General features: G+C 71.9%; 2 protein-coding genes across 3 annotated transcripts in view; one reads left to right on the top strand and one right to left on the bottom strand.

Moving 5' to 3' along the window:
• Window positions 1-4138, top strand: part of H696_02943 — a gene marked incomplete at its 3' end in the record, with an annotated part of 12545 nt that extends 8407 nt beyond the window's left edge. The window contains exons 12-14 of one of the 2 annotated variants that reach the window (XM_009496827.1): window positions 16-717; window positions 950-1375; window positions 1481-4138. In XM_009496827.1, coding sequence (XP_009495102.1) covers window positions 16-717; window positions 950-1375; window positions 1481-4138 — 3786 coding nt within the window. Of the gene's footprint in view, window positions 1-15; window positions 718-949 lie in introns of both variants that reach the window. The other variant, XM_009496826.1, reaches the window with a different exon arrangement.
• A 189-nt stretch (window positions 4139-4327) lies between these two features.
• On the bottom strand, window positions 4328-10692 carry H696_02944 (IKS protein kinase). Its single transcript, XM_009496828.1, has 5 exons — window positions 10515-10692; window positions 9425-10387; window positions 8014-9258; window positions 6335-7916; window positions 4328-5992 (listed from the first exon to the last, which is right to left on the bottom strand). The coding sequence occupies exons 1-5, from the start codon at window positions 10652-10654 to the stop codon at window positions 4481-4483; spliced, it is 5442 nt and encodes a 1813-aa protein (XP_009495103.1). The 5' UTR covers window positions 10655-10692; the 3' UTR covers window positions 4328-4480.
• Between the last annotated feature and the right edge of the window lie 448 nt (window positions 10693-11140).

Genomic DNA, 11140 nt, shown 5'->3' on the forward strand with positions numbered 1-11140 from the left:
CTCGCCTGCCTCCAGTCCCTGATTGCCTTGGCGCTGATGGCGCCGGTGCGGCCGGTGCACCTGTCGGGCGTGGTTGACGCCAGCCTTCAGGCCTTGAAGCTGGAGCTGGCGGCGTGGATCTCGCGCGAGACCCTGCAAGTGGCACGGACCCGGCTGCATGACGCGGACCGGGGGTCGATCATGCGCCTGTCGCTGGCCGGCTGCACCCGGCTCATGGTGGCGGTCGTTGTGCGCACCGGATTGCACTTTTGGTGCGAGGCGCGTGGGTTCCTGGCGAGCCTCGCGCCGGCGAGCGCCGATGGAGCGGCGGCCCCCGCCAAGCGGCATCCCCCCCTGCCTCTTGTGGTCCATTCGTCCTTCACCGACAGCGTGGTGCATTCGCGGGCGGATTTGATCCGGTTCGCCGCGCAGGCGGTGGCCCTGTGCACCCGGTCGCCGATGGCCAGGTCCATCAATTCCGGCCATGTGCCGCAATTGACGACCCTCCTGCCGCCGCCGAGCCCCGGGCAGGCCAGCACACCGACCGCCGGCCCGGATGCCCCGACCATCATGGACAGCCCGGACCCGGGGCCCGGTGTCCAGCCAAACTGGCGCCGCCAGACCCTGGCCCTGGCGTCTTGGCTGCTGGACCGGGTGTCCGTTCGCCCGGAGGACTACACCGTGCGCACGTTGCGCCTGCGATTGGCTGACAAGCTGGCCAACCGCAACCAGCTTTTGGTGTGTGCCGTTGTCTCTTTCCCTCTTCTCCCCCTCTTTCTCTTTCTCTTTCTCTCTCTCTCTCTCTCTTCCTTTCGCTCTCTCCCCCTCTCCCCCCGCCTCTCTTTTGCCTTGCCCTTTGCCTCCCTTCGTTTCCCCTTCACGACACCATGCGCCTGGTCCTTCTGCCTGAATCTAACGCCGCATGCTTGCCACCTTGGCCGCTCTTTCACGGGTGTCTCCCCTTCACCAGGCCGTCTGCAACATGTATCTCACCGAATGGGACTCGACGTCGTCGACAGCCGCCCCGTCAAGTGGGCCTCCAGCCTCCGACCCCCAGCCCGAGTGTGAGCCCGGCACTTCGCCCGTGGCGGCCCTTGACCGGAGCCGCCTCAGCATGTACCGCCTTGGACTGCTCAATCGCCTGTTGAAGATGCTCGTTTGCCTGGTGGACTCCATGGGGGCCTCGCAAATTGCCATGGTCAACACCATGCAGGTCATCGTGGAGGAGGGGGATCCCACCGCCGAGCAGTCCGCCGCCCCCGTCATTCCCACGACCCTGGAGGAGGCGCAGGGCGTTTTCCTGCCCGCCGAGGCGGCGCCGCATGTGTGCCATCCGGCGCTCTTCCGTGCGCGCTTCCTGGTGCCGACCGATTTCGACCTGGCCACTCTCTTCGCCGTGCGTTGTCCCGCTGCTGGGGCCCTCTTTGCCGTGACACTGCTGCCGGTTACTTACCGAACACCCGTTGCCTTGCCTTTCGGCCCTTCGCCCGCCCGGCCACAGATCATCCGCGAGGTGGTCACCCGGATTGACATCTACCCTGGGGTCGAGGGTGGCTCGGCGCCGGCCACCCAAGACCTGCCGGTTCCCGGGAGCCTGGTCGACTGCTGTGATCTCCTGATCACCCTCCTGAAGACGCATCATGACCGCCTGGCGCGGCTCCCAGCGGCGCCGGGCGATGGCGGCCAGTCTGACACGGCCATGGGCACCGATGCTGGCGCCTCGACCGGGGGCCCGGCCGACGCCGGTGCGCGGATCACCCTGCTGGCGACGGCCGGCGAGTCGAGCGCCAGCCAGGATCCCGGCTGCTGGACGGCCAACTTCGGCCAAGTGGTCCGGCTACAGGCGGACATCGCGCAATTGATGTTGCGCACATTGCTGGTCCGGGCCGCGGTCATCGAGGGCACCGGCATCGGGAGCTCGGCCGTGGCTCGCCGGGACCGAGCCCTGGCGGTGGCCCTGGCCGATGGTCTTTTCACGGCCAAGTCCAGCCGGCATCGGGCCTTCTCCCGGGTGCTGTCCAGCCTGGTGGACGAGCAGCAGTCCCAGGACCCGGGCCAGTCGTCAAACCCGTCGGCCAGCCAGCAGGATGCCAATCAAGCCGGGCCCCTGCTCCGGACCCTGCGCGCCTTCGATGGGGACCGTGCGTGGGAGCCCTTCGGGGCGTATTCCGCCCGGACGGAGCGCATGGCCTCGCGAGCATTGGCCCTGGATGCGCTGGCTCCGTGCGTGTGCCCGCTGTCCGGGCTGCCGGAAATCCCCGGGCCCAATGTGGCCCTGTACGTGGTGCAGGAGCATGTCATCCAGCGGGGCCGGTCGCGGCTCGAGCCGGCGGCTCACCCGATGGATGGCAGTCTGCCCGCGTACCAGCACCACCAGCTCCGATCCGCCGTCGGCCCCACGCCCGGTGCCCCGGCCATGGGGCCCGCCTCGAAGTCCACCCAGCCGACGCTCATGCTGAGCCCCAGCTGCGATGGGCATTGTCGACTGCGGGCATTGGGCCGGGCGCTTGGTGCCCTGCGGGACTTCGCCCGGGGCCCCTGGGACACGGCCGATTCCGGCAGCCTGGCCATTGGGGATGGCCTGCGGGCGGTCATGGTGCTGCTGTATGGCCGGCCGGCCGTGCGTGACGAGTTTGCCGCCAGCGCCGGGGCCCAGTCTCGCGGGGTGTTGGGCCAGCAGCTGCGCGCGCGTCTCAGCCGCCTCCGCCTGCTGGGCAAGCTGGCCTTCGAATTGGCCCCCTCCGACACCGGGCCCATGCTAGACCCTGCCGGCTTGCGGGTGGTGCTCGCGCGCCTGGCTCAGGCGGCGACCGGCGCCGGGCAGCAGCGTCCACCGGGCCCCGGGCCCTGCCCGGTGTCCGCCGGGCCGCCCAGCGCCGAGGAGCTGCTGTCCCATGCGGGCGTCGGCCCCGGGCCCGGGACCATGGGCGGGAGCGGCGGGGATCTCCATGCGCCGCGGCTTCTGCCCTTGGCGTGGCTGTTCTCGCCACCGCCGCCGACTCCGCGGTCGCCCCTGGCCGCCACCCGGGCGGCCATCTGCCGCCTGCTGATTGCCTGCCTCCGGGACCTGGCGCGCTTTGTCCACACCACGTCGCCGGTGCTCGGGCCGGCAGCAACTCCGGCAGCCACGACTGCGGCGGCGGCGGCGGCGGCGGCGGCGGCGGCGGCGGCGGCAGCAACGGCCGCGACATCCGCCGGTGCCGCCTCGACCGACGCAGCAATGGCCGACGCCCTCGATGGCGCCGGGGCGCTGGCCGATATGGTGGTGTCACCGGAAGCCACCTCGCCGGCGCTCGGGTCTTCATTGCCGGGCTCCTCGGGGGTGGCATCGCACCCTGGGTCGCCGGATCTCGCAGCCGAGATCGGCGCCGGCGGCCACTTCCCGGCACCCGACACCCCGGTGCCCGGGTCCACCACCGGCCCGACGGCCGCCGGCAGCCCGGCCGCCACGGTGGTGGATATCCTGTCACTCTCGCCCGGGGGCATCGGGTCGAGCACCGGCGGCCCCGGGCCGGGTGACGGCCCGACAACCCCCTCGCGCCGTGGCGCCGGTCTCATGGGCCCCGGGAGCCCGTCGGCCAGCCTGGGCCAAGTGCGTCTGCAGCGCGCGGCCGATGTCCTCCCGCCGGATCAATGTGTGGTGGCCATGTCGGTGGCGGCGCTGGTGCGCCGGTCGCAGGCCCCCCGATCGCGCCCCCCCCGGCGTAGCCTGCTGGTCCCGCCGTGCGCGCGAGCCCAGGAGGACCTGCGCAATGCCGGCTCCCGGCGTGTCAACCGCCAGCTTCTGGCTGTGCTCCACTGGCTGGCTCTGGCGGCCGAGGATTATCTGGTGGAGGCAGCCGAGGCCGACGGCCTGGCCGGGGCCCTGCGCGCTCGGCGCCGGCCACCGACCGACTGGCTGACATATGACCTGCCGGCCACCATCGACCTGGAGGCCGGCCCGTCGTCGGATCCACTGACGGCAGCGACGGCGGCGGCGGGGTCGGCGGCGGCGGCGGCAGGGGCCGCCAGTGGCGATGCGGCGGCCATGGCTGCGGCGGCCATGGTTGCTTCGCGTCGCCGTCCTCGGCGCCCCATTCGGCGGAATCTGCCGAATCTGGTGGCCAGCTTCTCCGAGGCCGTCTTTGGCGCGGCCGCCGCGGGGCCTTCCCAGCAGTAGGCGTCTGCGACTTGCGCTGTCATCGGCATCCCCCCCCCCCCCCCCCCCCTCGTCCTTGCTTTTGCCTCCTCTCCCTGATGGAGCGCCCCCGCCCCCTGGGGATTCTCCCCGCTCGTTTCCCCCTTTGTCCACACGTTTTTCTCCCCACCTCACCCTGCCCAATTCAATACGAAACTCATAGATGGCATGCGGGGAATATCCAGCAGCAAGGAGGGAACTTAAATGTTGGGGGCAAGGGGGGAATGGAAAAGGGGGGCGGACGATGTCACCGAAGAGACGCGGCAGTGGGCGTCCGTACATCCGGTGCCCGAGAGCAAGTGCCCCCCGGAGCAGGATCGCAACTCAGGCGGGCGAGGATAAAAACAGGGCCCCGATGTGCATCGCCAACAGGCCGAGGGTCATCACGGCTGCAGTTGCTTCGAAGCCGGAGCTGCCGGCCCCGCCATCAAGCGACCGCAGGGCCTGATCCAATGACCGCCAGAACATCCAATAGCCCGCAACCAGCACAAGGGCCAGGATGCCCAGGAACCCCGGGTCGGCGAGTCGCTCATGACCAGCCGCACGGGCTCGCCGAAGGGCCGGCTCGATCCGGCGATGAAACCCATCCACAAGCACGCCGGTCAGGGCGGCGCACACGGTCGGCCCGGGCGACTGGTCTGGTTCGAGAGCCGGCCCAGACCAGCGAAGCCCCATCGGGCGTCGCCGTTGGACAATGGTCTGGCCATTTGGAGCGGTGTCCGTGCTGCTGCCGGTGGCGGTCGAACGCGACTCCCCCGGGGCAGCCGCCGAATTGGAGTCACGGGGGCGATTGGGGCCAGGCACGGAGTCCCGGCCAGGGGCCTCGGCAAAGCCGTGGGCCGAGTCCGAAGGAGCAGGCATGCTGCCTGCATGGTTGGAGGAGGCATCGGTGGCGCATGCCGGGACAGCACGGCACACCAGGCGCCGTGCTGTCCGCAGCCAGAGCAGCTCAAGAAGCAGCAGCAGCAGGATGGCCCCGGCCAGGAGCCCGGCAGCATGAACACCAGGGAGGGCTGTGTCCGGGCCCGACACCATGGCGGGATGCCCCCCCGGGCCGAGGGTCACCATGGCATCCAGAGCTCGAAGGTCCTGCTGAACGGCATCCCAATCCAGGGCTTTGACCACACGCCGCAGGGAATCCGGGCGCCAGCCCTCCTGGGCCAAGTGACTTGGCGGAGTCGAGTGGAGCTGCGCAAGGAGGGCCTCCCCCGAGGCCGAGGGCCCGGAGAGCTCGGCCAATTCTCGACGCATATGGTCGATGACGTGCAGGGCCGAGGCCGAGCTGTGGATGGACGCCCGGCTGGCCAGGGCTGGAGGGGGACGGGCTTCCATCAAGCGAACGAGACGCCGAGCGATGGAGGCCAACGGCGGGAAGTGCTGCTGGCGCATCAGCACCTGCAGGGCTTCCAGCTTCAACCCCAGGGCCGACTCCACCAGCGGCTCCACCGGGCGGAGAAGCTGCTGCAGGAGGGAGTGCGTGTGTCGAATGAAGGGGGACGAGTCGCGAGGGGGCGTCGACTTGAGAGGCGCGCCCGAGGCGTCGGCATTGAAGTCATGGCGAAGTGCCTGGGCAAGGTCCTCCAGCCGGTCAAGCACCAGCGCAAGGCGCTCCTTTGTCCCATGGCGCGCGATCAGCAGCTCCGCCACCGCGGCGGCCAGCTGGTCCGCCTGCTGGAGAAGGTCCCGGCGTCCGAGGAGCAGGGCCTCCAGCGGGCGCTTCAGATGGGCAGCCTGCTGGGCCACGGCCCGGGCACGCTGCTCAAGATCGACGTTGGCCGACACCAGCTGGTGATGCACGGCCAACAGCCGTGCCAAGCTCGCCAACAGCGGAGCAACCTGAGGCGCACAGAGCGCAAGGGGAGATGGGGGTCAGTGGCTGGGAGGCAGAGGCTGCCGAGGGACTTGCGCATTTGAGCGGGGCTCCTGTTTGTGGTGCTCCGCGGGTCGTCGATCTCGCGCGCGCGCGCACACACACACGCACATACACGCATATGGACGCATATGGACGCATATGGACGCATATGGACGCATATGGACGCATATGGACGCATATGGACGCATATACCCAAACACGCACACATATGCACACATACAAACGCACACGGACACACAGACACACACACACACTTTCACACTTTCACACTATCACACACACACACACACACGAGGGTCACGCACCAGGTAAAAGAGACCAAGGAATCCCATGTACGCTGCCAGACCGCCAGGATGGCCCAGTGAGGCTACCGAAACGACTCGAGCCCGGCGAATGCGCGGGTGATCCAGCGCCTGGGCAGTCGGCAAGGCGTGGGCCTCGGCCGAACGCGCGGGAGCCGGCCAACTGTGAAGGTGGCGCTTCGGCCGAGGGACACCGTCGGCGCCATCGGACTGTGGATGGCCATGGTCATGGATGACGGGCCCGGGCCCGGGCTCCTCGTCGATATCAGCCCCATGCCAGTCGGGGAGTTGATCAGCCGAGTCATCCTGCGACAGGTCGGTGGATCCGCGCACGCGGGCGACGGCTGCTGCCTCGGCCCGGGCAGCCTCCTCGGCCGACGGGGACCTGGCGAGGGGGCGGAGCTCGGCCCGGCGGCCGGCCTCGCCGCCGGCAGCGAAGTCCCGGCAGGCCGCCAGAGCCGGCTCAATCCACAAGCGCCGAGCCTCGGCCAGGGAGGGACGCTTTTCCGGCTGCAGGCGCAGGGTCGAGAACAACAGTGACAACAGGACCAGGCCCGGCATTTCGGCCGTGGCGGCGGCAGCGCCAGCAGCACCCGTGGCCGCAGCGCCCGGGGCGATGGTGCTGTCGGCCGCACTGCTGGCGGACGCCTCCGGGTGGGCGGGCGCCGTCGGAACCAGGGGCAGGTACCCGGAGCCGGTGTCACCCTCCGGACCGAGACGGGCCGCATGCTCGGCGGAGAAACGGCCCAGCTCGGCGAAGTACGCACGCCGGGCGCCAGCCAGCCGGGCGATGACATCGGCCACGCGCTGGCGCCAGAGGGCCACCGGACACGCAGCCGGGCCGGCCCCGCAGGGGGACCACCCCGGGGGACATGGGGCCGAGCTGCCGGCCGCCGGGCCCGTGCGCCGGGCCCGGCCCAGAAGAAGCCCCGCATCCAGGGCATCGAGCGCCGGGTCCCGACGAGCAGCATCACACCCGGCACAGGCACCGGCTTCCAAGCCCCGGAGGATGCCCTCGGCCGAGGGAAGGCGCAGGAGGGCGTGCGAGTGTGCCAGCTCCGACTGGGCGAAGGCCAAAACCCCCTGGCCAAAGTGGGCATCCAGGGCGCCCGGCTCGGCGGCCGCCTTGGCCGCCAGGCTGGCGACATCACCGCCACTGGCCCGGCCCCCGAGCAGGGGTGCCAAATCGTCGGCCTCGGCCAGGACCCGCATCAGCCCGGCCAGGGCCAGGCGCAAGGACAGCCGGTCGAGCACGCGCGGGGCCGGGGGGCTGCCCGGGGCCGGGTTCCCATCGAAGGGGAGCCCGCCAAAGAGCAGCCAGAAGAGCAACATGCCCAGCGACCAGACGTCGGTGGCTGGCGAATGTTGCGGGCCAGACCCACCGGGCCCACTGGCCGTCGAGTCGGCATCGCGGACCAGCAATTCCGGGGCCAGGTAGTCCAGGGTCCCGACCAGCGGGACGGAATGCGTGGGAGAAGCGCCCGGCGAGTCGCCGGAGACCATGGCGGCCGGTGGGCCGGGGTCTGCCCGGGAGAGCAGCTCCGACAGGGGAGTCGCCTCGCCGAAATCCGACAGGAGGGCCGTCCTGGAAAATGGCAAAGGCAGGACAGAAGGGGCAGGGGCGTCAGTTCGAGAACAAGGGGGAAGCCCGGCAAGGGAGGAGACCGGGAGGTCTGACGCACAGCCCTCGCAGATCGCCGAGTCGGCGCACGCGCTCGGCCGGGGTCATTTGCAGGTGCGTCGCGACGCTGGTGGCCGGGGCTGAGCATGCGCCGCGAGCCGGGGCCGTGCGCAGTTGCGACACCCCGCCCCCGCGCTCGGTGAGGAGGACATTGCTGGGCTTGACATCGCAGTGCAGGACCCCGCTATAGTGCAGGTGCTCCAGGCCGGCGGCAATGTCGCCCAGGAGATGCCACACGGACGCCTCGCGCGGCAGGCGCACTCGACGATCCGCCGGCAGGATCCCCGGGCCGAGGGCCGCGTGGACAGCCCGATCCAGGGCGTCGGCCAGCGAGTCGGCCTCGGCCTCGGAGAGACGGGCCGTCGTCGGGGGGCAGGCTGGCACGCTGGCCGGGCCTGGGGCCGAGCCCGCGGAGGCGGTGCCCGGCCCGCCCGCAGACGACGAGCCAGCGGCCGGGGCAGCGGCCGGGGTGGAGGCGCGGCGCTCGCGTGCCCGGCGCCGGCGCTCCTCGACCGCATCGGCCACGGTCGGCCGACGCTCCAGGAGCCGGTCCTCCAGAGAGCCAGCCTCGCAATATTGCATCAGGATGAAGAGGGTCGGCACGCCGGGGTCCTGGCCGGTGGCCGCCGGGGGGCCGCCGGGGCTTCGGCCGGTGGCCAGGGCACCCCCATGCCAGGGCTCCACCCAGGCATGCTTGTACTCCACGACATTGCGGTGCCGGCCCAGGTGCACCAGGGTCAGCACTTCGCGAAGGCGCGCGGACAGCAGCCGCTCGGCGGCCCCGGTGCCCCAGCCGAAGGGGGCCTGCTTGCAAGCGTACAGCCCCAGGCGGGCCGTATGCAGGCAATGCTCCACCAGGTGCACGGTCCCGGTGGCCCCGCTGCCAAGGCGGCCGTGCTCGCGGAAAAACTGCCGATAGTACCCGGGGATCATGGGCAGGAGAACCGGCGGGGGGATGGCCTCGGGGGGGACATCGGCAGGGGCCTCGGGCGAGGCGAGACGCATGAACAGCCGCCGGGTGCCGGTGGCCGTGGCCGCCAGCGGGCCGGCCGCCGAAGAGGTCAGCATCAGCCGATGGGGCGGCGAGGGGAGGGCCGCACGAGGCCGGTGGTCGGGCCCGGCGTCCGGGACCCCGTGGAGGGATGCACGGCGCCCGAGCCGGGAAACCGCCCCGCCATCGGGGCTGCCACTGAGCGAGCCACTGCGTGGCCGGACAACCAGCTGGCGACGATCGGCCGGCATTTGCCTGTCGACCGGGGGGGGGGGGGGGGGGGGGGGGGCCCGGGGGGGGGGGGGGGGGGGGGGGGGGGGGGGGGGGGGGGGGGGGGGGGAGGAGGGGGCCCCATGGGGAGGGCGCGGGTGTGAGTGGCAGGCTGACCGGCAGGGGCAGGGCCGGGAGGCGGGGGACGTACACAATCTGCCGGGCGTCTTCCAGTGCGCTGAAGTAATCCGGCGACATGTAGCGCGTGGTGGCCAGGATGAGGCGCCTGTCGAGGCAGGGGGCCGACATGGCGGGCGCCATGTCGGCGGCCGAAACGGCCGGCCCGGCCAGCAGACGAGTGGCCAGGGCCGGCCCGGGCACCAGGCCCGCGCGGAGGACCCCCCCCTCCAGGTCGGAGCCCGAGGCCGGGAAATCCCCCCCGGCCGGGCCGGGAAGCAGGAGGACCGCCCGCTCGGGGATCGGCGGGGCCAGAAGCGGCATCGAGGCGGTCACAGGGGCTGTCGAGCCGCCGCCACCGCCGCCGCCGCCGCCGCCGGCAAATGGCGCGACCGCCGAGGCCATGCCCAGGACCAGCGACTGGCGCGAGGCGGAGCGCGACAGATAGGGCACGGCCGCCGGGGGGATGGACCCCTCCGGCGACACGGACACCGGGGTCAGCAGCGGCGACAGGGTCCCCAGCGGGGGCAGCCGGGGGAGAGGAACCGGCGCGGGCCAGGGGGCCAGATCCGTCGGGAGGCCCGGGCTGCCGGCCACATCCAGGGCCATGGGCGACCCGGGCGCCGCGGAGCTGAGCCCCGAGTCCAGGCCCGAGTCCAGGCCGAAGTCCAAGTCCCAGTCGGTGACGACGCCGCTGCCCGGCGAGAAGGGGTCCTCCGCGGAGTCGTCCTCCTCGCCGGCGGAGGAGGCACACGAGGAGAGGGCTTCGGAAACCAGGGAGAAGGCCTCGGAGTCGGAGCCCGGGTTCGAGGGTCCGGTGGCCGGGGTGCGCGGGCTCGTCGGGCCCGGCAGCAGGGCCACCGCGGGGCTGCCGGTGGCGGCCATCGGAGACCCGGCAGTCTCGCTGGCCGGCGGAGGCGAGTGGCCCTCCTGGCGCCAGGCAACCGACCGGCTCGGGGGGTGGAATTCGACCAGATGCTGCGTACTCGGGTCGCAGCTGGGCAGCGCGAAGGGGGCGGGGGAGGGGGGCGGGGGAGGGGGGCGGGAAGGGGGGGCAGCCGGCATGCCTGGAAAGGACAGGAAGGGCGGGCAGGCACAACGAGGGGCGCGGGGGGGGGGCTCACAGGATCAGGTCCCAGTCGACGGCGGGGAGACCCATGGCAGGGGGCTCGGGGTGTTGGTGGACAGCCAGTACGGTGCGGTCACCGGGTTCCTCGCTGCCAGGCCCGGCGGGCAGCTCCTCGTGGGGAGGCAGGGCGGCCATGCTTGCCGGGGACAGGGCGCAGGGGGAGGGGGGGGGGGAGGCGGAGAAAGGGGGAGGAGGAGGGCAATCAGAGAGGGCGGCTATGGGATGGGGGGGGGGGCAGGGCAGAGGCAGAGAGATAGTGGTGGGGAATGGGGCGTGTGAGCGGCCGCCAGAGTGGTGGAGGGGTTGCCCTTCTTCGTCCTGCTGGAAGAGGGAAACGCGGCTGCCGGGTCGCCCGTGTGTCATGTTCCGGGCCGGGGTCACGGTCGGTGGAGAATGATCGGCCCCCCCCCCCCCCCCCAAGGAAAGTCGCGGGATCTGGCTCTCAAGGGGCGGGGGGCCGCATGGAAGATGCAATCTGCCCGATCGCCGGGGGGGGGGGATGCGGCCCGGGCTCGGGTCCCCGGCGTCCGGGAAGAGGCCGGCGCCCGCCCGATCGGCCCGCATCCGGGGCAGACAGTGCCGGTGGCTGGCGCCCTCTCGCCCAGGGCGGGGGGGGGGGGG

The sequence above is a fragment of the Fonticula alba genome (assembly GCF_000388065.1).
Source record: "Fonticula alba strain ATCC 38817 unplaced genomic scaffold supercont2.4, whole genome shotgun sequence".
NCBI classification, from domain to species: domain Eukaryota; order Rotosphaerida; family Fonticulaceae; genus Fonticula; species Fonticula alba.